Source organism: Gopherus evgoodei, chromosome 21, assembly GCF_007399415.2.
Source record: "Gopherus evgoodei ecotype Sinaloan lineage chromosome 21, rGopEvg1_v1.p, whole genome shotgun sequence".
NCBI lineage: Eukaryota > Metazoa > Chordata > Testudines > Testudinidae > Gopherus > Gopherus evgoodei.
This window is the reverse complement of record NC_044342.1, coordinates 10,301,340-10,328,986: the sequence shown is the minus strand read 5'-3', so window position 1 is coordinate 10,328,986 and position 27,647 is coordinate 10,301,340. Positions and strand designations below refer to the sequence as shown.

The window sequence follows — 27,647 nt, the reverse complement described above, 5'->3', positions numbered from 1 at the left end:
CACTCAGTGCACCTGGACCTTTCTGCCTTGGCTAACTCAGTGGGAATCTCCGGTTTGTTTACATGTCATTTTCACAGCGCTCCCTCCTCCCCTTCCATTGCCTCACTAGGTGAGACTCTGGTAGAATTTATGAAGGAAGGAATCACCTTTCACAGGAGCTAGCTTGACCCCTTTCACTTTACACATCAGGGGGCTACTTGACATAGGAACAAACCCTCCCCTTCCTTTGTCTAACATTAATCAGTGGCTCTGATTTTCCTTGCTAATCAAAGCTGCTGGGACTACCACTGCAACCTGCATTTTCCAAGAGCATTTCCAGTCTAATGGCCTTCACGGAACCCTTTAAAATAACTAGCAACTTTGCTTCTGCCACTGTCCCTTCATTCCTTAAGAGGACTGAAAAATCTCCAGGCAGTGCCCAGGTCTCAGCTGAGAAATTCTCAGAGTGCAGATTAAGGCATGTGAAATTATAACAACCTGTGTGTTCTCTTGTAAATCTCTACAGAGTCATGGCTGCTGTATGGCTGATTGGACAGATTTCTTTTTGGTGGCTGTGTTACTAACAGGGATGGTTTTAATGAGCACACAATGAAGCAAGGATGTAAAAAAAAATGTCCTAAATAAGAGTCAGTGAAATTAACATGTTTCAAATGAAAATGATCAGGGTTCCTTCATAGTGTCAGCTGTCACTCCAGATCTGGGATCAGACATATAGAAACAGTGCATCCTTAAGGACAAGAACCTTACACTCTATGGACAGATTCTTCATTGCCATGATCAGCCAGCAGGGACCGAAATAACTGTTGTTATAGTTTATCCCTTTGCCACGGTTGCCCTTAGTAGAATGTTATAGTCATACTGAAAGCCTCTTGTAAACCCCAATTCCCTTATACTTTGACTATGACATTAGCTGCAAATGGAGTGAGAAGGAATATATTTCACTTACCAAAAATCATGATAGATTTTTTCAATTGAATTTAATGTTTCTGAGACTGTGAAATGTACCCACTCAGTAGCCTCTGCCAGCAGTGCCAGATGGGTCAGAGGGACTTGAACAGAACAGAGACATCCAGAGTATGAAGTTGCATCCCTGATCATCTTGGATAATAGCCATAATCGTCTTATCCTCCGTGAACTTATCTAATTATTTTTTGAACCCAATTATACTTTTGGCTTTCATCACATTCCCTGCAACAAGTTCCATGGGTTGATTGTGCATTGTGTGAAGAAGTACTTCCTTTGTTTGTTGTAAATCTGCTGCCTATTAATTTCATTGGATGATCCCTGATTTTTGTGTTATGTGCAGGGGTAAATAAAACTTCCTGATTCACTTTCTTCTCATCATTCACAATTTTATAGATATCGATGATATCCCCCCCCTCCCCATAATAAGCTCTTTTCCAGTCTGGAAAGGTCCAGTCTTTTTAATTTCTCCTCATATGGAAGCTCTTTCATACCCCTAATCATTTTTGTTTCCCATCTCTGTACCTTTTCCTATTATAATATAGATTTTTTTGATATGGGTGTGACACTGGCAGACCAGGTGCCAGCTCATGTCCAAGTCTCAGGTCAATTCACTTGTGTGTTAGTGTAGATCAAAGTAATTGTTAAATGTATCAGAGTATATTTGATGTTTAAATTTGATGAAAACTAATGGGATGTTACATGCATTGTTTTCACTTATCTGAATCCTGTTATAATGTAGTAATGTTGTGGAAAATTGCCTACATGGTTGATTTTGGATCAGACAGCCTGAGGCTCCTTTATTGATCATGCGAACATGCATGCATGACGGAGTCAGCCAAGGCAGCCGAACCCCCTCCCTCCCCCAACAGATAAAATGAGAGAGCATCTATAGGATAAAAATCACAAAAATTACATATGTTTTCTTAAAGTTTTACGTCCTTATAAGGAATAAACCAAAGCAAGCCTTTTCTGTTTTTCCTTACTTTTGCCCTTTGTGGTTTCTTGCTCTGTCACCAGGCAGCTATTAATCATAAACTGTTACAAAAGGTTAATTCTACTTTTATAATTTCTACAGTTAGTTCTGCTTTAGTAGTTTTTGTCTACCCTTCTCCTTTTACCCCCTTCCTCCTTCCTGCAGGCCACACACATACAGGTCACCTGATCATACATACAGTTCACTTGACCAAAGTTTAGGCCTTAGGCCATTTTCCTCCACGGTAGCAAACATTTATACTGTGTTGACCCCTGTAACTAAATAACCTATCAAGCAAGAAAGAAGCCTTGCGGAATGCAAATGATGACCTTTAATAGAAAAGTGCTTATTTCCGCTGTGGTCATTGTATGTAAAGATCGGAGATCAAAGATTCAAAATGCATTCCTCACTCTCTGTTAATAGAGGAAAAGCCCACACTGTCAGCTTCTTTTCTGTGGAAAGAAACTATAAGAATGGATTAAAGGAAAGAGACTTCATCTCTGACCTATTTAGATTCTAAGATGGCGGAATAACAGAACGAGAAGACAGAGATCATTCTGAGTAGCCCCAAGAACCTTTTTGGAAACTTGCAGATTACTACATCTCTGCTACAATTTGGAATTACAAACTGTGAGTCACCTGTGCCTATATTTTTACCTGCTTTAACCTCTCAATTATTCTCATTCTTCTTTCTTAGCTAGTAAATCTTTAGTTGGCTACCAGCATTGTCTTTGGTGTGATCTCTAGAAAACTAACTGATGTGGGATAAGTGACTGGTCTCTTGGGACTGGGAGCAACGTGAATATTTTGTGAGTTTTGGTTTAAGTAACCACTTATCACTAAGTCCAGTTTGTTTGGATGGCAAAATAGACTGGGGGAGGGATAGCTCAGTGGTTTGAGCATTGGCCTGCTTAAACCCAGGATTGTGAGCTCACCCCCTGAGGGGGACATTTGGGGATTTAATTGGGGATTGGTCCTGCATTGAGCAGGGGGTTGGACTAGATGACCTCCTGAGGTCCCTTTCAACCCTGATAGTCTAAGTCTATAACTGGAGCATCTAAAGAGACTATCTGTGACTCCATGGTAAGACCGGCATAATGATCAAGGTGTTCATATCTGTTAAAGGCTTGGTGAAATCTAATTATAGATCACACCACCAATTTGGGGCCTCTGACCTGTTTTATGACAGTCTGCCCAGTGGTAGGCCCCCGCACTTGTGAGCCAGTCCAGACATGGTGACAATGGGGAAACAAGAACTGCACATAGGATGCAAGGTAATGGGATATCATTCATTTGTATAGTGGCACTATAATATTTACTGTCTTATCCCTTTCCCAGTTGTTATTAACATCATTTTCAATTTTTTTTTTACTGTTTTTGCACATTGGGCAGATGTTTTCACCAAACTATCCACAATGACTCCAAGTTCTCTTTCTTGACTGCCAGCCTAGCAACTGGCAGGCAAGCTGCCAGGCACAATATCTGTCCGGGTCCCAGGAACCTTGCTGGAAATTAAGCCTCAGTGGCTGCATAGCACCCCACTTTTTGGGCAGACACTTCACAACTCTCTGGATAGCCACCTCCTTGACTACCTGGGTAGCCATCAATTTGACTTCTTGGACTACCTGGACAGCTCAGTGAGCCAGTGGGAAATTTCCCCTTAGTTTTCCTGAAGAGGAATTTTTTTGACACTTTCCCTCCTGTGAACACTTTTTGTTCCTGGTCCCTGTTGACTTGGGATGCAAATTTGTTCAAACAACCACAGGAGGAAAATTCCGTTTTCAGGCAGCTCTAATTCCTGTCTTGTTCAGTGCAGAAGCCGGAAAGAATATAGTCAATGGTGCATAGGCCTAATGGAAGAGAGGGGATGGTTTGGTGGTGTTAGGCCAAGGAAAATTGGCTTCTAGTCCTGGTTCTGCTAAAGATTTCAGAATGTCTGCTAAGTAACTTACATCAGAATTTTTCTGGGTGACCACTAACTGTGTGCACCTCCTTTCCTAGGTACCCCACATGAAAAACAGAAGGGCTGAGTACAACAGCAGAGGTCACTGGTAGTACCAGGGCACCCTCAGAAATCAAGTCCTCTGAGCCTCAGCTCAATTACTAAGGCAGCCAAAACTAATGGGTACTTCTGCAAATTCTCCCCCCCCCAACAGTGTGATTATTCAAAAGTCACATTCTCAGAGGCAGAAGAGGCTGGAAAAACTGTTTGCCACTCAGCTATAGCAAGGAAACAATTTGTTCCACATATGTCTCCTCAAGGCTGTTTGGATTTCCCTGTTCCTTAGGCTGTAGATAAAAGGATTCAACATGGCAGGCAAAACAGTGTAAAACAGGGAGAGAAGTTTACCACTGTCTGGAAACTCACTGGACCTGGGTTGTAAATAAAGGATAATGCCAGAACCATAGAATAAAGCCACAACAATGAGGTGGGAGGAGCAGGTGGAGAAGATTTTCCTCTTGCCCTCAACTGATGTCATCTTAATGATGGTGGCGATGATCCGGATGTAGGACAACAGGATCAGGGCAAAGGGCACCATTCCAAAGAAAGCAACCACCATGTAAGTCAAGGTTTCATTCATGGAGGTGTCAGCACAGGCCAGCAATAGCAGAGGGGCTGAGTCACAGAAGAAATGGTTTATCTTTTTGGAGCTACAGAAGGGTAAGGTGAACACCAAACTGGTCTGGACTGCCTGGGCCGGGATGCCAATAGTCCAGGAAGTGGCTGCCAGCAGGACACACACCTTCTTGTTCATAATCATAGGATAAAACAGGGGGTTGCATATTGCCACGTAGCGGTCATATGCCATGGTGGCCAGAAAAGAAGATTCTGTGATCCCAAAGCAAAGGAAGAAGAACATTTGCACGGCACAGCTAGTGAAGGAAATGCGTTTGTTCCCTGAGATGAGGCTCAGCAGCATTTTTGGGACTGTGACTGAGGTGTAACCAACCTCTAAGGCAGATAAATTACAGAGGAAAAAGTACATGGAGGTATGAAGGGTGGAATCCAGCAATGTTACAAGGATAATGAGGAGGTTTCCCACCACAGTAACCATATAAACGGCTAACACTGCAACAAAGAGTAAAATCTGCCTCTCTGGAGATGTAGAAAATCCTAAGAGAAGGAACTCAGTCACCACTGTTCGATTCAACCTCATTGTTTCTTCGTAGGTTTTCAACTGGAAGACAAACAGAGACAACCATAACATAGTGTATCGCTAGCTCTTATGTCAATAAAGACTGGATGTCTTTCTGGAAGATAGGTGGGCTGATGGGAAACTAGATTGGGCTGTCACTCTAGGGCAGCCAAATGGGGCATGCTGCCCTAAAAATGGGGCTCCATTCCCTTCTACAGGAAATGTCAAAAATGGTGGTTTTCATTCCGAATAAAACCCGCTTTTGAAATATTGAACTCTTTAATGAAACAGGATCATGTTTCTCCGGCATAACTAGAGCTGGCCAAAGTATTTGTTTTAAATCACACTTGTTTCAAATGGGTATGAATGAAGAGGGAGGAAAAAGGACCAATTATCAGTTTCTACCGCTCTTGTCAATGGTACCTTAGTCATGAGGAGTGCCACTGATTTCAAAAGAGAGATTCCATTACACTTTCGCTCAGGCTGGGATTTTCAACAGAATCTAAGAGGATTATGCTTCTAAATTTCAATGAGATTTGGGCACCTCATTCCTTTATACACTTGAAAATTCCAGTCTCATGCTGATTTAAATGAGACCATTCAAACAGGGAAGCACCAACTCAACGTGTATAAGAATGCTGGCCTTTGCAATCAAGATTACTTGAGACAAAAAACTCATTGATTTGAATCATTATTTTCTTGAGTCTCATACTAGAAAAATCATAAATATTTCATACTAAACATACGTACACTCCATTTCTTAGGCCCTGATTTTATAATCAGATTCATGTGGATTTTCCTGTATGCCCATGTTGAGATCACTGAAGTCAATGTTTTCTCCCATTCCCCTGCATTTTATCTGTCTTGTCCAGTTAGAGTAGAAGTTCTTTGGGGCAAGGACTTTCTTTTATTCTATCTTTATACAGTATCTAGCACTACAGGGCCTGTTCTAGGTTGTTTCCTAGGTAGTAGTATAACAGATACGGTAATTGCTACTAACAATAATGTTGCTCTGCACAGGCACAAGAGAGTGTCTGCATGAATCCTGTTGCAGAAGTAGGGTCATAGCTTCAGCTAGATGGTTTGATTAATAGAACCCATTCAGAAAAAATGACCTATTAATAATGATTATCACAGTTCAGGGATAGCTGTAGTTGGCAGACCTCTCAACATCTCCCTGAGTGCAACCCATTTCAGAGACAGGCCTCTTGCCTTCACCTCCCTGGTGTGGAATCCTACAATTCTCTCACTCTCAAATGAGACTACAGCCTGCTGGGTATGACCTGTGTTTGCTCGACAGGCCCAGATGGATTTGGCTGCCCTGCGAGGCTTCCCTTTAGGATCTGGGACTAGTAGTGAACACAGTGAACACAAAGCAACCTTTTGAAAACAAAGTATTGTTTAATCTCAGCAGTAGGAATCAAAACATAACAAGAGCAGAAGGTTAAACAATAGAATGCTGGCATGCACCTGTTTTACTTAAAGCTTATCCAGACACCCATGCTTCTGAAACAGGGGGTCGGTCTGCTTCCTCCTTCTTCCTGCTCTGAGCTCAGAGGCTCTGTATTTCATCAACTGCAGAGGTTGCTTGATTCAGTTTTCCCATTTGAAACTCTTCCCACCCACCCCCCCGTACCAAGCTGAGAATTCTGACTCAGTATGGTCAGAGGTAAATTTCAAAGGAATTGACACCTGAATTGGCCTAAGTATTGGTGAATGATGCCATATGAAACTTATACCTCCCTTCCTGTCTACCTGCTGTCCACTTGTGTGACAGTTAAACTCTTCATAACAATATAGCAACCAAGAAATACACAAGCAAACAAATAGATGAAGGAAGAATATTCATAAAATAATACAGGCATCTTCCATATCCTGCACAATGATAATAACTTTATTTACCACTATCAGCTTTGGCAATTATCAGCAATGGGAACTCTTACTTTTACATATAAAAAGAAACAAAAAAATACCAAGAAATACTGGTAGCTTTTATTGAAATGACAGCAATAGATTAATATTTACAGTACTCCACAGTTTGCCCACTTGTTTCTTTTAATTATTAGACATCAGAGGGGTAGCCAATACTTCTGTTAGTCTATAAGGTGCCACAAGATTCTGTTGCTTAATTCTTAGATAGATAGATAGATAGATAGACAGACATAGTCATTATGTCTTAAGCTTTTTTTTCTTCTTTCATGGTATTCCTCTTCTTTTTTTTATATTGATTATAAAGAATAAAGGCAAAAATACCATTTTTTTTATCCTGCTATATAATTTTACATTAATTATCCAGAACACTTCAGCTTCATTATAGGGATAGTGCAATATTTTTGGCTATTGTTCTTGAACAGAATATTTAACCCTAGTTCCTAATATTATATGTTTAGCTTCCCATACCTCCTACTCACCTTTCCCTTGTTATTGATGCTGATATATATCATGACCACAGCAGTCTCTGAAATCTCTGCTGTGGAGGAGACCTCTGTGGAGTAGAGCTGATTGAAAGTTTTTCAACATAACAGTTTTCCATCAGAAAATGACGACTAATAAAAAATATGAGACTGTAGCAATTTTGTCAAATTTTTGACTGAAAAGTATTAAAATGTTTAAATATAATATAATATAATATAAATGTTGATGTGATAAAATCAGAATAAAGGGCTTCAAACTTAAAAATGAAATGCATTAACTTGATTGAAATATTTTGGTAAAGTTGTTTCAATTTTTCCAAAATGAGGAGATTTTTAGAATGTTAGTTTCATGTGACATTTCAAAATTATGAGTTTTTCTTCCAGTTCAGGACGAATGAAAGTTACAAAATGTCAGAATTTCTAATTTGACAGGCTCTGCTGTCAACGCTATACGGTCTACAAACAGACCCATTCTCCATTTTAAATTAAACAACAAGCCATTTGACCTATATGTAGCATTTTCTGTACATTTATCTGGCACCAGATAAAAACATTCCCAAAGAAGAGTGGGTTACAAAACATATGTTTACTCAGTCTTCCCAGCCCCCTAGTTGGCTATACACAATACAAGCAGTAATAGCTGTAGCACTGTAGCATATAGTGTCCTAATCAGCAATCAGTTCCCTGTTATGCTGAGTGTTTCACACATATATAGTAAAGGCACAGCACCTGCCCAGATAACTTACTGGCAGGATGCAACAAGTAGACCAAAACAAAAAAAAAGTTTAGGTATCAATGAGTAAAGAAAGGAAGAAGTCCCCATGTCCCTTACCCTTTTCTTTTGCAACTCCTCCAGATACACCAGGTTAACCACCAGCTAACCAAAAAAATCTTCTCCCAGGCTGCAAGGCTGAAATTTTCAAAACTGGGTGGAAGTTTGGGCACCCCTTTCCTGTTACATTTTCACTGGAAGTGGCACTAAATTCCATGAGCTGCATTACCTGAACCAGTTCTGCACAAAACATCTCTCTCCCCCTTCATTTCAGTCTTCAGAACAATGTTTTATTTTAGAATCCCTCCAACAATACTTCCAGTCAAGAAAGAAAGAAAGAAACTAGGATGTCTGTGATGCTAGCAAAGCGACACTCATTGCCCAGTTGAGTGTATTCCATCCATTGCCTGTTGTTATCTCCCCTAGCATCTTGAGTTTCCAGGATCATCTGAGACAATAAAATCTTAAGAGCAAGGACCATATTTTACTCCCATTGTGCACTCCAAATAGCTCTCAATACACAGCTTAAAGAACAAAGTGAAATAATGTTATCGGTTCTGTAATAAAATCAAGGAAGTCTCTCACCTGCCTTGAGAACAAAGGGCTGTTTCTTTGGTGACTCATCAGACTGCTATAAGCGTGAGCCAGTGAACATGTCTAGGGATACTAGCCCCTATGGGTGATCTCACTGATCTCCAAAAACAGCCTCAGCCTCCCCATGGCATTGTGTACCTTGAACACCAATGTGAACAGGTGGGAATCTGTGAAGTTTAACATAACCATCTAATGTTTCAGCACTCAAGTGAATAACTCTTCTTCTAACAGTTAGTCTCAGAATTCTCCTGGCCTCATCAGCAAGGATTATGCATTGCCCAAAAGAATAAAGGTTTCAGGATTGGGTCTTTAAGGGAATGTCTATATCTTAGATAGGTGATAGCTTGTGTCCAGCTAGCGCACTAAACTAGCAGTGTGGACATTGCAGACACTCAGAGGGTCAGTTGAGTTTGAGAGCCATAGTTGCTGCCTGAGCCACAATGTCCACATTGCTAGTTTTAGTTTGTGTCTGGTTAGTGCAAGTCTGCCTGTCCAGGCTGGGGAGGGCTCAGGCCCAGCTGCAGTGTAGACCTAGTCCTAAGGATCTTCCTCAATCTACCAGGTTCTCTACTGAATTTTCGTTGCAAAATTGGCCTCCTCCTGAAGCCCTTACTCACACAGGTATTAGTTACTCATGCAAGTGCTCATAGCAAAACCAGCATGGTCACGTGAGTGAGTCATGGCTACTCATGTAAAGATGGCTGGTTCAGGCCCACACTGTGCAGGATTGAGCCCATGTCAATTACATGGACTGACCTGGGAGCTGAACATGCCTTGTGATTCCAGCAGGAGCTGAGTGTGCTCTGCACCTCTCCAGAATGGGCCAACACAGCTTGCATTGATTCTATGAACAAATTAACTCTTGGATTAGTGTAATGCAGAGCTCTGTACAGGACTAACTTGTCACCCACAAAGGCCCATATTAAATAGTTTGAAAACTGTGTGATTCATGCAAACCATATGTACCCAAATGGTCAAGTTCTCATGTCTTTTAAAGTCTTCAGATCCAGACTGGTTGCCTTTCTGGAAGATGCTTTAGTCAAACCCAAGTTATTGGGCTCAGTACAGGGGTAATTATCTGGTCTGCACTATGGAAGAAGTCATACTAGAAAATCTAATCAGTCTTCCTGGCCATTGAATCTATTAATCTATGAAAAAAGCAGGAACAACAAAAATCCCAGGCCATTATTTCCAAGTTGTTTCTGGCTTCGGGTCTAAATTCCAGCATTGCTGATGATTCCAAGATCATACTGAAGCCAATGGAAATTTAAACTTCTCAGAACTGAAAATAAATCCAGCCTGATGATCAAAATTTTCCTACTTGTCCTCTAATTTTGGAAGCCTCCATTTTTTTAGTGCACAATTTGGGAGAACCGAGTCTTGGGTTTTCAGATTTGCTGAGCAATTTCAGCTTGCATAGATTTCAGCTGGGATTATGAGTGCACAGCAATTTTGGAGAAAAGGTCCAGATTCGCTGACCTTAAATGGAGACATCCAAAGTTAGTGGCTATTTTGCAAATTTTGCCTTGCATACATCCATAACCTGTAGGGTACAGTTTTTTTTTAAAATCAGACCTTTAGCACGCCATCCTTATGTTGTTATTTAGGACCCCGGTCCTCCCTTCATCTTAGCTTTATCATGTGAGTTGTACCATTGGTGCCAATAAATAAAGGTCTGCAAAATCCATAAATTAATAGATTTTATGGGCAGGAAGGCCCATTGTGGTCATCTGGTCTGAACTCCTGCATAACAAAAGGCAGGAGTTTCCTGCATCCAGCACAGCAAATTATGGTTGAACTTGAATGCATTGTGCATCTCTTCTTTGGATAGGCTCAAAAGATCCCAAGGGATCCTAAGTGCCCAATTCCAATTGAATATCAATGGGATTTGGTCACCTAACTAATTTAGATTACAAGACTCCAAGATATGGAGAATGCAGCACATTTCTTGTCAAGTCCTTACTCAGGAAAAGGTCCCACAATAGTTCTATTGTATATGGTTTTGTAACTGAATGAAGGACTGAATGACTGCAGGATCCTGGACCACTTCTGTCACAAATATAAAGAAAAGGGTAGCATAACATCCCTCCTTGGCAGCTGTTCTGAATCGCTTTAGCTGTAAGGTGTTAAGTAACTAAAATCACCTAGTTGGCACCTAACCAGAAGGATCAGTGAGGAAAGAAGACACTTTCAAATCTCGAGTGGAGGGGGATTTGTTTGTGGATTTCTTTGTTTGTTCCCTCATCTGTACCCCAGCATTCACAGTGGGTGGGGTGGGGACCCGAACAACTACCAAGGCTAGAAGATTGTTCATGGACCTATGGAGGTTGCCTCCTCCCCGAGAGTATTGGGATCCGCTATGGGGACAACACTGGCAGATCACAGAGCTAGCAGTATCATAAGCATTTTGCTGAGTTGGTGGTCCTGTGGCTGGATTGAATCCAGGCCTTGATCTTCTGCATGCCACCAGTGAATTTGCTTTATGTGTCCTGTTCTTTAGAGCCCCAATTCAGCGTGGTTCCTAAACATGGGCCTAGGTTTTAAACATGTTCATAGTCCCATGGGACTCTGGGAATTCTCTTGTGCTTAAAGTTAAGTGTGTCCTCAAGTACCCTGTTACATTCTTGTCTAACCTGCTCAGAATCTACTGGGGGTAGCTACCTTTTTGGATTCACTTCTGAAACAAACTGTTACTGAGGAGAGACACACCCACTGTGCTCTCACTCATGGAAACCCTATTTTTGTTCCTTCTCTTGCTATTTATAGTTAATATGAAATATAATCTCATTTAGACTGAGGCAGAGATTTTCATAGCTGCATTAAGGATATTGTCTCCCAATTTCCATTAAAAGCAATGGGAACTGGGTGTGCAAATCCCCTAGAAAGTTTTGAACTGCTCACCTGGAGTATAGCCCTGCTCTTTGTGTATGGCAAACAGAATTGAGCAAGATAGCTATAATGGACTTCAAGATCACAGTTCACGGCTGGAAAATTTGGGCCTGACCCACTAGTGGGCTTTGGGAATATATTTTTTATATTGCTCTATAGTGTAATATAAATCAGCTCCGCTGATCATGAGCTCCCTGCATGATGCTGTGGCCAAAGGGGCTAATTCCAGAGTGGGAATAGAGAGATTATTTTACCTCTTTATGTGACCACTACTGAAATTCTATCCCCAGTTCAGGTGTCACAAATCAAGAAGATGTTGATAAATTGGCTAAGGCTCAGAGAAGAGACACAAGAACAATTAAAGGATTGGAAAACATGCCTTATGATGATAGATTCAAGGAACTTAATCTCTTTAGTTTAACAAAGAGAAGGCTAAGGAGTGACTTGGTCACAGTTTCTAAATACCTACATAGGGACCAAAAGTTTGAGCTTGCACTCTGCAGTCCAGCAAACAAAGGCGTGACTTGATCCTACAGCTGGAATTTGAAGCTAGACACATTCAGATTGGAAAAAGGTGCACATTTTTGACAGTGTGGATAGTTAACCACTGAAACAACTCACAATCATAGGGTTAGATGAGATAACAAGGGTCATCTAATCTAACCCCCTGGAAAGATGCAGGTTTGTTCTATCTAAACCATTCAAGACAGATGACTATGCAGCCTCCAGTGAAGCAGCTTCCATGATCTCCCTAGGCAGTCTGTTCCATTGTCCTCCTGTTCTTATCGTTAGGAAGTTTTTCCTGATATTTAATCTTGATCTGCTTTGCTGTAGTTTGAGCCCATTGCCTCTTGTCCTGTCCTCTGTGAACAACTTTTCTCCGCCTTTTTTATGGCAGCCTTTCAAGCCTTTCAAGTATCTGAAGACCGCTATCATGTTCCCCCATAATATCCCTTTTTTCTCCAGACTAAACACACCCAGTTCCTTCAGCCTTTGCTCATAAGGCTTGCATTCCATCCCTTTGATCATCTTTGTCACTCACCTTCGTATCCTTTCCAGTTTCCCTACATCCTTTCTATATAGTGGTGGCTGAATTTGGACAAAGAACTCCAGCTGAGGCCTAATTAGTGCCTAGAAGAACAGTACTATCACCTTCTGTGACTTGCATGCTATTCCTCTGTTAATGAAACCAAAAACTGCATTTTTTTTGCAACAATATCGTATTGCTGATTTATGTGGAGGTTGTGATCCATCAAAACTCCCAGATCCTTCTCATCAGTGCTGCTGCCAAGCCAGTTTCCTCCCATTCCATATTTGTGCATTTGGTTTTTCTTCCCTAGGTGTCACACCTTACATATATCTTTGCTGAATTTCATTTTTTACTCTGTTGCCTAGTTCTCCAATTTCTCAAGATCCCTCTGAATTTTAGCTCTAGCCACTTAGAAAGGGGTGTGATGAATTCTCCATTGCTGGTTATTTTAACGTCAAGGTTGGATGTTTTTCTAAAAGATCTGCTGTAGCCTAAACATGAATTAATTCAGGACAGTCATATGGCCTGTGTTACACAGACAGTCACACTAGATGACTACAGCAGACCCTTCTAGCCTTAGAATCTACAAATGGCTGACTAATGTACAGTAGCTTTGTGGGACAGTGGAAAGCTTTGGCTTATGTGTAGAAGTGGTTGCAAGTTCAACTCCCATGTAATCTATAAATAGTATTTGGACAATGTCTCAAAGTTTACCCATACATACAGCTCCCATTCCCTATCTGTGTATGTTTCAAATTAATCCATAAGCTTCTCTTTTCTGGAAACTATTATCAGATCTGTCACGATAGAGTGAGCAGCTAGCAAGTGTGAAAAATTGAGACAGGCAGCATTAGGCACTTATATAAGCTAAAGCCCCAAATATTGGGTCTGTTCCTGTAAAATCTGGATATCTGGTCACACTAAGGTAAAACTTAGGCTGCAGCTCTCTGGAGAAGAGATTTCTTCACTGTGTGAGCCTCAGAGTCCCCTCTCCAGATGAAACTTCTTATTCTGGGACCATCTGCAAGCCAATGAAGGCTTAGGCTGGGATTTTAAAATCTATCACGGAAACTGATCATAGAAATCCATTAAGCAGTTTTATATCATCTCAGCCTCAGTATGTCCATGCATCCATAATGAAGTACTTCATACCCCAAAAGGAGTATGTTCAGGTGGGCAGGAGGTATGGCTAGGATTCCCCCAGCTCTGCATACTAGCAAACAATGGAAAGGAGGGATCATGCAGGGTAGACAGATTTTTCTCTGTACGTGTAGCAATCGTGGCTGCACATGATTATTTATTTTTATGTCCTTGTAGGGATTCATCCTAGAACAACAGTCATGCTTCACCTCCCCGAAGGGGTAGGTGAGAGAGACAAGTACTGGGATGTGCTGAATTATTATGACTTACTGTGATTGACATGAATGTAGTAAGGCTTGGTCTATCTGAATTTTCTAAAGGATTCTGGGAGCAGGGTTCTCTTAGCATCAGACCATTTGCATGGAAATTTGCACTATGGATTATGAAAGGTTAGCCAGAGGCTCTGTGTGTGTTTGTGTATTTTAGCTGAAACTTTGCTTATGGTCAGTCGATGGCTAGCTCACTAAGTAAATGCATAGAAAACATGTGAACAATGAGCTTCATACTAACTGAACTGGTTTAAGATGACACCTCAGGATGGCACCACTCTAACAGCTCAGGTAAGTTTGCTGAGTAAGTTTGCATCAACTGATCTTTGATTTGTCCCTTCTTGTCCCTTCCAAAGATATTAACTGGGAAAACTAGTAATGAAATGCCCACAGGGCATATTTCAGGGGCATGTAACTTCTTTGAAAGAAAGAGATATAAGTACTGGGACTATCATATGTGCTGAGAGGAAGACCCCTCAATTAATATCCAAAAAGGCCTGTGATGCTGTAGATAAGTCAGGGTACCCCAAACTCATTTGTGAGGGACCTTTGTGGGACTTTTGGACTAGAGGCCTTAGGGTAGCCAACACTCTGCCTCTGGGGACATTTGGCAGATGAAGAAAAGAAGTATCCATCACAGGACTAGTAGCTATACCTGCTTTGTTTGCCAATAAGGATACTGTGTAAGGCCAACATAATTACTGAGGGTTTATGCTTGGGGAATTGAGGCTTATTAAGAAGATGCTGTAAAAGGTTATACAATGTATGTGTGATTCTCTCTCAAATAAATTGCTTTGCATTGAGGAAACTGTATCTGAATTTTCACTGATACTGGTAACAATCTGCCCAGTATGGGCCATTAAAGAGCTGTTTTAACAACAAGCTATTGGTGCTCCCTCTGCAAACCAATGGCCTCAAGATGTCACCTCAGCCCACTGCAAAATCCCGAGATTCCTTCCCCCACAGACGCACACACAAGGGAGAAGTAGAAGAGTGAATGGGGGTCAAAGGGTGCTGTAAACAGGCAGACTCACCCCCGCAGCACCTTCTGCTGGTCGTTCTCAGGAATTAGCTCAGGTTCCAGTGGAGCGCCCTCTGCAGGCTGGTGATCCGCCTTGGTTCCTACTACGGGCCCCGTATCCCTCCCTGGACCCCAGTGCCCCTTTTACATGGGGTTCTGCCCCCTGGCACCAACCCCTTTTCCTCAGGGGTTTCCCCTCCCTGGGAACCCCCAACCCTCTATCCCCACTTTGCCTCTGTGTAGGCTACTGCCAGTCACTGTCTAGTCCCACGCCCTGAGGCAGACTGCAGTATCAGCCACTCATCATCAGCAAAGGGGTTTGGACCTGCTGCCTTGGCCTACCCCTGGGTTGCACCCTGCAACCCCCAGTACCTCTTAGCCTTCTGCTAGGCTGCAGCCTGGGGCTTTCCAGGCAGGAGCTCCCCAGCTCCTCTGCCTTTCCCCAGCCCTGCTTCACCCTAGGTACCTTATTTGGTTCTCTGCAGCCAAGCCCTTCTCTCTCTGAATGCAGAGAGAGACTCTCTGGGCTCCTGCCTTCTCTGCCCTTATATAAGGGCCTGTTGCTCAGTTTGGGGCATGGCCCCAGCTGCTGCACCTTCCCCAATAAGCCCAGCCTAAAAGGCTGCTTTCTCCAGCCCCAGCCCTTATCCAGGGCTCTTTTTAACCCCTTCAGGGCAGGAGCAGAGACTCACTCTGCTACAGGTGCACAGAACAGGCCATCGTGATGATCTTCCACAAACAAGACAAGTTCCCTGAACGAGGCACTCTGGAGCATCGGACCTGAGCTTAGAGGGATAAAGGCAGAGGAGATCCCAGATCTCCTTTTCCCTAAAGCAGGAACGTGGGGGCCCAGATGGACCCCAGTGGCTGCTAAACCACCTGCTATGCCCCTGATACAGCAGGGAGGCGAGTTTTATTGCAGCATAAAACTGCGTCTCATGGGCACTACTGCATACATGGGGGCAAATGATCTTCAAATGATGCTCAGAGGGGGCATATCACAAGGATGAATCCAGGGCAGCAAATGCATTTGAAGTGTTGATGATCAATATATCCTGCAATTCACTGTAATCCCCAGATCCTTTTCTGCAGAACTGCTGCTTAGCCAATTGATCCCCAGCCTCTAGCGGTGCAAGAGATTCTTCCGTCAAAAGTGCAGGACTCTACACTTGTCGTTGTTGAACCTCATCACATTTCTTTTGGCCCAATTCTTCAATTTGTCTAGGTCACTCTGGACTCTAACCCTACCCTCCAGCATATCTACCTCTCCCCACAGCTTAGTGTCATCCGTGAAATTGCTGAGGGTTCAGCCTATCCGTCATCCAGATCATTAATGAAGATATTGAACAAACCCGGTCCCAGGACCAACCCTTTGGGCACTCCGCTTGAAACCGACTGTGTCATGGTATAATTCCCCACTCTGAACCTTAGCGTCCAACAGATGGGGTACCAGCATGAATTCCTCTAAGCTTAATTACCAGTTTAGTAGTTTTAGTGCTGCCACCAACCAGGAATTCCAGTGCCTGGTACACTCTGGTCCCCCCAAAACCTTGCCCAGGGACCCCCAAGACCCAGACTCTCTGGATCTTAACACAAGGAAAGTAAACCCTTTCCCTCACCGTTGCCTCTCCCAGGCTTCCCCTCCCTGGGTTACCCTGGAAGATCACTGTGATTCAAACTGCTTGAATCTTACAACAGAGAGAAAAATGCACCTTCCCCCCTCCTTCTCTCTTCCCCTCCCAGACTCTCCCTGAGAGAGAAAGTAATCCTAACACAGAGAGAAAATCAACCTTTCTCTCCCCCTTCCTTCCTTTCTCCCCACCAATTCCCTGGTGGATCCAGACCCAGTCCCCTGGGGTCTCACCAGAATAAAAAAACCATCAGGTTCTTAAACAAGAAAAGCTTTTAATTAAAGAAAGAAAAAACTGTAAAAATTATCTTTGTAAATTTAAAATAGAATAGGTACAGTGTCTTTTAGCTATAGACACTGGGAATACCCTCCCAGCCTAAGTATACAAGTACAAATTAAAATCCTTTCAGCAAAATACAAATTTGAACTCCTTCCAGCCAAATGCACATTTGCAAATAAAGGGAACAAACATAAGCCTAACTCGCTTTATCTACCTAGTACTCACTATTCTGAACTTATAAGAGCCTGTATCGGAGAGATTGGAGAGAAACCTGGTTGCACGTCTGGTCCCTCTGAGCCCCCAGAGTGAACAACAACCAAATTCTAACAGCACACACAAAAACTTCCCTCCTTCAAGATTTGAAAGTATACTGTCCCCTGATTGGTCCTCTGGTCAGGTGACAGCAGGCTCACTGATCTTGTTAACTCTTTACAGGCAAAAGAGATATAAACTACTTCTGTTCTATTAACTCTTACTTATCTGTTTATGACAGGCTGCTAACTAGACATGGAGCCATTGATCACTACCTATTGAGCCCGATCATCTAGCCAGCTTTCTATCCACCTTATAGTCCATTCCTCCAGCCCATACTTTAACTTGCTGGCAAGAATACTGTGGGAGACCATAGCAAAAGCTTTGCTAAAGTCAAGATATATCACGTCCACTGCTTTCTCCATAGCGACAGAGCCAGTTATCTCATCATAGAAGGTAATCAGGTTGGTCAGGCATGACTTGCCCTTGGTGAATCCATGATGAATGTTCCTGATCACCTTCCTCTCCTCCAAGTGCTTCAAAATGGTTTCCTTGAGGACCTGCTCCATGATTTTTCCTGGGACTGAGGGGAGGCTGTAGTTCCCAGGGTTCTCTTTTTTCCCCTTTTAAAAGATGGCACTATAATTGCCTTTTTCCAATAGTCCGGGATCTCCCCCGATTACCATGAGTTTTCAGAGATAATGGCCAATAGCTCTGCAATCACATCAGCCAATTCCATAGCATCCTCGGATGCATTAGATCTGGAGCCATGGACTTGTGCATGTCCAGCTTTTCTAAATAGTCCTTAACAGGTTCTTTTACCACTGAGGGCTGCTCACCCCCTCCCCATATTGTGTTGCCCAGGACAACAGTGTGCAGCTGACCTTGTCTGTGAATACCAAGGCAAAAAAATCACTACTTCAGCTTTTTCCACATCATGTGTAATTAGGTTGCCTCCCCCATTCATTAAGGGTCCCACATTTTCCCTGACCTTCTTCTCGTTGCTAACATACCTGTAGAAACCCTTCTTGTTACCCTTCACTTCCCTTGCTAGCTGTAACTACTAATGCAGCTCAATATGCCATTAGGCTTCTTGGCAACAAGGGCACACTGGTGACTCATATCCAGCTTCTCATTCACTGTAATCCCCAGTCACCATGCAATTCTTCTGGTCATCACAAACCCAGTTATCTATGTTTCTAACGATCGATTCTCCCATTACGATTACCTGTCTCTTCCTAGTAACTGGAGTTCCCTCCCTTGCAGAGGTATCCTCAGTGCAAGAGGATACCACAACATCATCTGGAAGAAGGGTCACAACTGTGGGATCATTTCCCTCTACTCCAGCTGGATGTTCTCCTTCCCTGAGACTTTCATCTTCTTCAACAGTACTGCCTGTCGGGCTGGGGGAGGGACCGTTTTCCTGTGTCCTGGAATGTCTTATCTATATGTTTCTGTCTCTCTTATCTCCTCCAGTTTAGCCTCTCTGTCCTCCAAACCCCATACACAGTGTCTAAGGGCCAGGAGCTCCTTGCACCAAATGCACAGATATGCCACGTGCCCATAGGGCAGGTAATCATACATGTTGCACTGAGTGCAATAAACTGTTGAGTTTTATCCAAGGTATTGCATGCCCCCATTAATTCTGTGATGGTGCCAAATATAGCACCAACAGAGTAAAAAAAAAAAACATCTGGAGAATTTTCATTTCCACCATTTTTTATATTTTGAAGCTCGACTCATATGTGGCCTAAATCTGAATAGTTACTTGGATTGCTCTGAAATTTGGTGTGCCTTATGGAGGTATGGTAGCTTTAGTTATCCAAATTTGGGGGTCAAAGCATCACAGGGTGGCCCCCAAATTGATTTATTTCTTCTTCCTAGTACTGTTCAAGTAATGATTGGGCTAATCACAGGCATTGTAGAGACTGATGGCTATGAATTCACCCTTTCAGTAACATAACTAAGTAAAAGTTAATGACAAATGCCCACCTAGGACAAAATGTATTTTGGGCTGAGCTGCAGGGACATAACCAGTGTGGAGCAAGTGGAGTAGCTACCTGGTGCACAGAGCCAGGGCTAGGGACAGAAAAATGGGGTGTAAAAATGGTGCTCTCGAGCCACCCAACTCTGGAGGCATCACCTCGGTCAGCAGAAGCACAGAAGTGAAGGTGGAAATACACCATACCATGCCACCCTTTCTTCTGCACCGCTGGTGATGGCAGCGATGCCTTCAGAGCTGAATGGCCAGAGAGTGGCAGCTGCTGCCAATGGCATTCATGCTGTTTGCAGGGTGGGAGGATTATTTTTTAAATCTCACTCCAGTCCCACCCCAAAATACCCACTCCCACTCACTCCCGCACTGTTTGTGGAATTTTTATCCCACTCCCGCTAGTATGACGGTGGGAATGGGATCCAGTCAGTTCAGCTGCCATAATAGCAGGAAGGGAATAAAAATTCAACAAACATGGGAGCAGGTGGGGATGGGTATTGTGAGGTGGGATAGGGGCAAGATTAAAAAATATATTCGCACACAAGGCTCTAGTAGGGGGTGGAAATATGCTTGCTCACCCTGGGCACAAATAACTTTGGCACTGCTAAATCATTTTAGGTTGCTACAATTTGTGAGTCCTGGGTAGCAATTTTATTTGGGAGAGTATAGAAACAAATCAAATCAAAGTTTTTTAGAGAAAAGTTAGATATCTGAGAGCTTCCTGAGTGGGGAGGGGTAATTATGGGGCAGAAAATTGGGGGAAGAAGGATAGGGGACTGCAGCAAAGGGAGGGAGGAATGGGGAGGGGAATAAGTAGGGATGGTTAGTAGGGGAGGAGAGAGAGGTTGGGGGGAGGAGAGAGAGGTTGGGGGTCAGATGAAAAAAGTGTATGGGTAAGGGGCCAAGGAGAGAGGCAACACTGGTCAGGAGGATATGGGGTGTGGAGGAGGGAGAAGATAGGGGCAGGGGCACATGTAAGCCCTACATGCTCCCTTCCCATATGTGTGCCAAAATCTAGGGTCTCTTGCCTCACTAGGAGATGTCTTTGCCCTCATCCTCCCCACTCAGGGCTGGCTTTAGGCCGATTCAGCAGATTCCCCGGAATGGGGCCCATGCATAAGAGGGTATCGTGCCTTAGGTGCCTTTTTAATTTCCTTTACTTAACCTGGATGCAGTCCACTCCAGGGTCTTCCGTGGCCCCGCTCCCTTGGCCAGAGCGCTGGTGGGAGTGTGGCAGCCCCGCGGCCCAGCTGGGGGTCCCGCCTGAGCAGCAAGCCCTGCAGCTGCGGCAAGCCCTGCGGTCCCGGCCAGAGCACGGCAAGCCCTGTCCCGCAGCCCCACTCCCCCAGCTGTAGCTCCAGGCCCTTTAAATAGCCCCCAGAGCCCTGGGGTAGGGGGGGGGGCTCCGGGGACTATCTAAAGGGCTGGGGCTCCAGCTCCCTCTGCCACTCCGTCCTTTAAATAGCTGCCAGAGCCCTGCCACTTCCCCAAGGCTCCCCCGGCTATTTAAAAGGTCCCAGGTGGGATAGAAGCAGAGGAGCCCTGGGCCCTTTAAATAGACCCCAGAGCCCTGGGATAGCGGGGAGATTGGGGGCTATTTAAAGGGCCAGGGCTCCAGTTGCCTCTGCTGCACCCTTTGCCCTGCCTGCACCAGCCCCCACCGCCTGCAGCCAGCCCTGCACCCTCTACCATGCCTGCAGCCAGCCTCGCACCCGCTGCCCTGTCTCCAGCCAATCCTTGCCGCACCCCCCTGCAACCCTGCCTGAAGCCAGCCCGCTCCACACCCCTCTGTCTCCAGTCAATCCCGCACTCCTTGCTCAGCCTGCAGCCAAATCCTACCTCCAGTCAACCCCTGCCCTGCCTCCAGCCAGCCCTATGTCCACTGCTGCCCTGCAGTTCCCAGGGCAGTAACCCTGCATACTTGCTTTAATGAAAGGAGCAGGGAGCAGCTGGGACCCACACATCTGCACACCCCCAGGGAGTGGCGGGGACCCACACATGTGAAAAGGAGGTCATTAATAACCAATCAAAAGCATATATGATGCAATGTACATAATATATAATTTTATTATTTATATAGTTTTTGGAAAGTAAATAATACATGGAATAAATTAAAGGCTTTTTTATTACATTTTTCTTTTTTTTTTAATCATCCCTACCAGGGCCCTGCCAAAAATGTTCGAATTTGACCCCGCACTTCCTAAAGCCGGCCCCACTGATAGGAGTTGGTGTATGGGGGGCCTTTCCACTCTGTGGTATCTTTGCCCATCCTGCTGCCCCACATGTGTGCCAGTAAGTGGGAAGGGAGCTTTTCCCATCTTAAGGGGTGGATCCCTCTCCATACCTGCCCTTGTGCAATCAAGGTTTATGGAAGGGTTGCCATGTTGGGATCTTCTAAAACCCCTTCTCTGTCCTCCATGTGAGCCAGGATCTGGGGAATTCTGGCCCTTGGGATGGGGAGCTGAGAACGGGGAAACTTCCTGCCTAATGACGCTCTGAAGATCCAAGGAGGGGGTGGGTAACACCCATGGAGAGGAATACAGCTGTTCCCACATCTCAGAGCTACTGTCCCAGACTGTGTCATTGTAGTGTTCAAGAACTAGAGCCAATAAATGATATTACTGCACATACTTCATCTCTCTTGCACCTCAACCTGGTACAGTTCCTCAAATTCGTCCCCTAAAATGAATGGCTCAGCTGAAGGAATCTCCCTGATATGCTGTGTAGTGAAGCATGATGCAAAGAATTCCTTTAGCTTCTCTGCAATGACCATGTCTTCCCTGAATGCTTCTTTACATGTTTCAGGGGGTAGCTGTGTTAGTCTGTATCCACAAAACCAACAAGGAGTCTGGTGGCACCTTAAAGACTAACAGATTTATTTGGGCATAAGCTTTCGTGGGTAAAAACCCTCACTTCTTCAGATGCAACATCTTTACACGTTGATCGTCCAGTAGTCTCATTCATCAGATTATTTAACAGGGTCACTTGGGATTGTTTGACTGGGGACTGTTAGAGCCGTTGTTCCCAGGATTATCCTTAATCATCTTTGATCAGCCTCAATCAGCCTTGTGATAACCCTCCCCCTTTGTGATTAATGAGGGGAAGGGCTGACCTAGGAGAGAAGGCTTTAAAAGACTGAGGCTAAATGACCAAGGGGAGCTAGGGAACAGGGGACTGCAAATGGCAGCTTGAGAGGGAGTTTGCAAAAGGGAGAGGCATAGCCAGTGCCAACTTTGCTCCTGTCTCCTCCACCTGCATCTTCACCAGGCAGAGAAACTAACCATGGATGCCTCTACCCAGATCCTGGTATGGATTTGCAGAGACTATGGCCTTCATTTCCCACTCACAGAAAGCCAGGCTAGGGGGACCATCCAATGTGAATGGCATCTGCTGGTGGAATCTCTCAGGAAGCAGGTGCGAGAGCTGCAGGAGGAGGTGGTTAGGCTGAGGAGCATCCATGTACACAAATAATTCATTGACAGTATTCACATGGAGATATCCAAGGCTGTGGAAGCTATTGAGCTAGAGAAGACTGCTGTCACATCACTGGGGGAGGAGGATATGGCTCTGTCACAGGGAGGACACTGGCTGCTAGTTACTTCTGGCAGCAGGCTGTTCTCCACCCCAACTTCCAACTCACCCTCCATGGTGATGGTGAACCATTGTGCTGCCCTGGCAATGAGTGATGAGGAACAACCCCAAAGGTGGAGGAGGAGAAGCCATGTACTCTCTAGGCTGGGAGGATCACAACCACCACTCCTAGGAGGAAACGTAGGGTAATGGTGGTTGGTGACTGTCTTCTGAGTGGGACGGAGGCACCCATCTGTTGCCCTGACATGGCATCTCAGGAGATATGCTGCCTGCCAGGACCGGTATCCAAGATATTATGAAGGGATTGTCAAGGATCAGCTGGCCCTCTGACTAATACCTCATGCTACTCATCTATGTGGGCACTAATGATACTGTGGGGTATAACCCTCAGCAGATGAGAAGTGCTACATGGCTCTGGGAGTAAGGGCTAAGGAGATGAGAGTGTAGGAGGTGTTCTTTTCAATCCTTCCAGTCAAGGGAAGGGCACAGGCAGAGACAAATGCATCCTGAGGGTGAATGGCTAGCTGACAGGATGGTGTCACCAGGAGGGCTTTGGCTTCCTTGACCACAGGATGCTGTCCCAGGAAGAAGGACTGCTAAGCAGAGATGGGGTCCACCTATCAAGGAAGGGGAAGAGCACATTTGGATACAGACTGGCTAACCTAGTGAGGAGGGTTTTAAACTAGGGCTTCGAAGGTGGCAGGTGACCAAATCCCACATATAAGTCAGAGACATGGACACTTGGGAGAAGGGTCAGAATCTGTGGGGAGCATGGGCTGTTATAGCAGGGGTAAGAGAGAGACAAGACAAAACTAGGAGGAAGGGAATAAAATCAGTATCTTAGATGTCTGTATATTAATAGGAGAAGTTTGAGAAATAAACAGGAAGAACTTGAAATGCTAGTAAATAAACATAAGTAAGTAAATAAAGAATAACATAGTTGGCATCAGAGACTTGGTGGGACAATATGCATGACTGGAATATTGGTATAGAAGGGTACAGCTTGTTCAGGAAGGACAGGAAGGGAAAAAAGGAGGAAGTGTTGCCTTCTATATAAAAATGTATACGCTTGGACTGAGTTTGAGATAGAAATAAGAGACAAACTTGTTGAAAGTCTCTGGGTAAGGATAAAAAGAGTAAAAAACAAGGGTGATGCCATGGTAGTGGTCTACTACAGACCACCAAACCAGCAAGAAGAGGTGGGTCAGGCTTTAAACAATTAAAATCCACCAAAGCACAGCACTTCAGCTATTCAGACATCTGTTGATAAAAATAACACAGCAGGGCACAGATTATCCAACAAGTTCTTGGAATGTATTGGACACATTCTCCGCCAAAAGGTGGAGAAAGCTGCTATGGGAGAGGCTGTTCTAGATCTGATTTTGACAAATAGCGAGGAACTGGTTGAGAATTTGAAAGTAGAAGGCAGTTTGGGTGGAAGTCATAAAATGGTAAAACTCATAATTCTAAGGAATGGTAGGAGGGAGAACAGCACAATAAAGACAAAGGATTTAAAAAAGGCAGAATTTAGCAAACTCAGGGAATTGTTAGAGAAGCAAGTCTAAGGGGAAAAACACTTGAAGACAGTTGGCAGTTTTTCAAAGAGACATTATTAAGGGCATAAGAACAAACTATCCCACTGCATAGGAAAGATAGGAAGTATGTCAAGAGACCACCCTGGCTTAATCAGGAGATCTTCAAAGATCCAAAAAAAAAAAAAGTACTACAAAAAGTGGAAACTAGGTAAAATTACAAAGGATCAGTATAAACAAATAGCAGAGGTATGTAGGGACAAAATTAAAAAGGCCAAGGCTCAAAAGAAGATCAAACTAGTTAGAGACATAAAGAATAACATGAAAACATTCTACAAATACATTAGTAACAAGATGAAGACCAAGGACAGGGTAGGCCTGTTACTCAACATGGGTGGAAAATCAATAATGACAAGCCAGGGAATTGCAGACCAGTCAGCAGAACTTCTGTGCCCATAAAGCCAATGGAGTAAATAATTAAGCAATCAATTTGCTAACTTATAAAGAGAATAAGATGATAAGTAGCAATCAGTATGGATTTGTCAATAACAAATCATGTCAAACCAACCTGATAGCTTTCTTTGACAGGGTAAAAAGACTTGTGGATAGTGGGGAAGTGGTTGATGGAGTATTTCTTGACTTTGGTAACACTTTTGATACTGTCTTACATGATCTTCTCATAAACAAACTAGGGAAATATAACCTAGGTGAAGCTACCATGTGGTGGGCGCACAACTGGTTGGAAAATAGTTCCCAGAGAGTAGTTATCAGTGGTTCACAATCATGCTGAAAGGGTGTAACGAGTGGGGTCCCACAGGGATCAGTTCTGGATTCTGTTCTGTTCAATATTTTCATCACTGATTTAGATAATGGCACTTATAAAGTTTGTGGGTGATACCAATCTGGGAGAGATTGCAGGTAAAACTGGAGAAATGGTCTGAAGTAAATAGGATGAAATTCAATAAGGATAAATGCAAGGTACTCCACTCAGGGTATGTCTACACGATGAAATTAAATCAAATTTATAGAAGTCGATTTTTAGATATTGATTATATACAATCGATTATGTATGTCTCCACTAAGCGCACTAAGCTGACGGAGTGTGTCCTCACTACCGTGGCTAGCATTGACTTACGGAGCTGTGCACAGCGGGTAGCTATCCCACAGTTCCTGCATCTCCGCTGCCCATTGGAATTCTGGGTTAAGCTCCCAATGCCTGATGGGGCAAAAACATTGTCAAGGGTGGGTTTGAGTACATGTTGTCAGTCACCCCTCCCTCCGTGAAAGCAACGGCTGTCAATAGTTTTGCACCTTTTTTCCTGGGTTACCCATGCAGATGCCATACCCAGGCAAGTATGGAGTCCACTCAGCTCACTGTCACACACTTTAAAAGCTCGCTGGCGCTGTTTGCTGACTAGGTCACACCTCAGCACGACCAACATTGCCATCGTTATTGCTGCTTGCTGTGTGGTCCATAATACCTGTGAGAATAAGGGGTCGATGTTTATGATGGGGTGCGAGGTTGAGGCAAATCACCTGGCATCCAATTTTGAGCAGCCAGATACCAGGGCGATTAGAAGAGCACAGCAAGGTGCTCTGTGCATCAGAGAGGCTTTGAAAACCAGTTTCATGACTGGCCAGGCTATGGTGTGACTGTTGTGTGTGTTTCTCCTTGATGCAAACCTGCCCCCTTTGATGATTTTAATTCCCTGTAAGCCAACCACCCTCCCCCCTTCGAAATAAAGTAACTATTGTTTTGAAACCATGCATTCTTTCTTTATTAATTAAAAAAAAAGAAGACATAATGGACAAGGTAGCCCAGGTGAGATGGGAGAGGAGGGAAGAACAAGGCCATATTGCTTACTGTAGCTACAATAAAAATCAAATTGTTTGAATGACAGCCTTCTGTTGCTTGCGCCATCCTGTGGAGTGGAGTTGCTGGGTGTCCCGGAGCCTTCCCCCTGCGTTCTTGGGCATCTGGGTGAGGAGGCTATGGAACATGAGGAGGAGGGTAAGCGGTTATACAGTGGGTGCAGCAGGGGTCTGTGCTCTTGCTGGCTTTCCTGCATCTCCAACAGACACATCATCATGTCCGTTTGCTCCCCCATTAGCCTCAGCATCGCGACCTGCCTCTGCTCTTCATGCTCACTTAATTCTTTTCTGGCCTCTGCCACTGACTGTTTCCGTGCATTAAGCTGTGCCCTATCAGTGCAGGAGGACTGTATGAGCTCAGAAAACATGTAATCGCGAGTGCACTTTTTCACCTTCTAATCTGCGATAACCTCAGAGACAGAGATGATAGGGGGAGTGTAGAAACATTCTACTCTCTATGATTCTGGGGAGACTGCATGGCCACCTGTGCTGCTGAGTGCTGCTGAGTTCACCAGGCTGACCAAACAGGAAATTAAATTCAAAAGTTCCTGGAGCTTTTCCTGTGGCTAGTGCATCGGAGTTCAAAGTGCTGTCCAGAGCGGTCACATTGGAGCACTCTGGGATAGCTACCGGAGGCCAGTACTATCGATCTGCATTCAATATGGGGATGGTTGAAGTCCTCCATTATTATTAAGTTTTCTATTTTTATAGTCTCTCTATTCTCCCTGAGTGTTTCACAGTTACCATCACCATCCTGGGCAGATGGTCTGTGGTATATTCTTACTGCTATACTCTTATTATTCAAGCATGGAATTTCTATCCATATACATTCTATAGTTCAGTTTGATTCATTTAAGATTTTTACTATATTTGACTCTGTTCTTTCTTTCATCTATAGTGCCACTTCCGCATCAACATGACCTATCTGTCATTCCCAGATATTTTATACCCTGGTATTGCCATGTCCCATAGATTATCATTATTCCACCAAGTTTCTGTGACACCAATTATTTCAATGTACTCTTTTAATAACAGATCCTCAAGTTCACCCATCTTAGTAATTAGACTTCTTGCATTGGTACACAAGCATTTATAAAATGTACCAATAGATAGTTGTCTGCCTTCCTGTGATGTAATTGAATAGGGCTTTTTTTCATTTGATTGTTTCCTTCAGCTCTTACCTGTATTTTATCAACTTCTAGCCTCTCCTCCTGACTAATATAGAGAATCCCTGTTAATATATTAAGGGATATCTCTATCCAAACCATATGCTCTTTTGCACCTGTCGGCAT

General features: G+C 43.8%; 1 protein-coding gene across 1 annotated transcript; it reads right to left on the bottom strand.

The window, feature by feature from the left end:
* Nucleotides 1–4,155: 4,155 nt before the first annotated feature.
* On the bottom strand, nucleotides 4,156–27,647 carry LOC115638032 (olfactory receptor 10A7-like). Its single transcript, XM_030539628.1, has 3 exons — nucleotides 27,537–27,647; nucleotides 7,488–7,574; nucleotides 4,156–5,118 (listed from the first exon to the last, which is right to left on the bottom strand). Exons 1-3 carry the CDS (start codon nucleotides 27,645–27,647, stop codon nucleotides 4,156–4,158), a joined length of 1,161 nt encoding a protein of 386 aa, XP_030395488.1.

Bases quoted from the DNA above. Each gene is read 5' to 3' on its own strand.
- LOC115638032 (XM_030539628.1), bottom strand. From the start codon at position 27,647: ATGCCGACAGGTGCAAAAGAGCATATGGTTTGGATAGAGATATCCCTT. The intron at 7,575-27,536 runs GTAAGAGCTGAA...ACTTTCAATCAG, and splicing joins TAGAAGTTGATAAAATACAG to CTCTACTCCACAGAGGTCTC. The intron at 5,119-7,487 runs GTGAGTAGGAGG...TTTGTCTTCCAG, and splicing joins GCATCAATAACAAGGGAAAG to TTGAAAACCTACGAAGAAAC.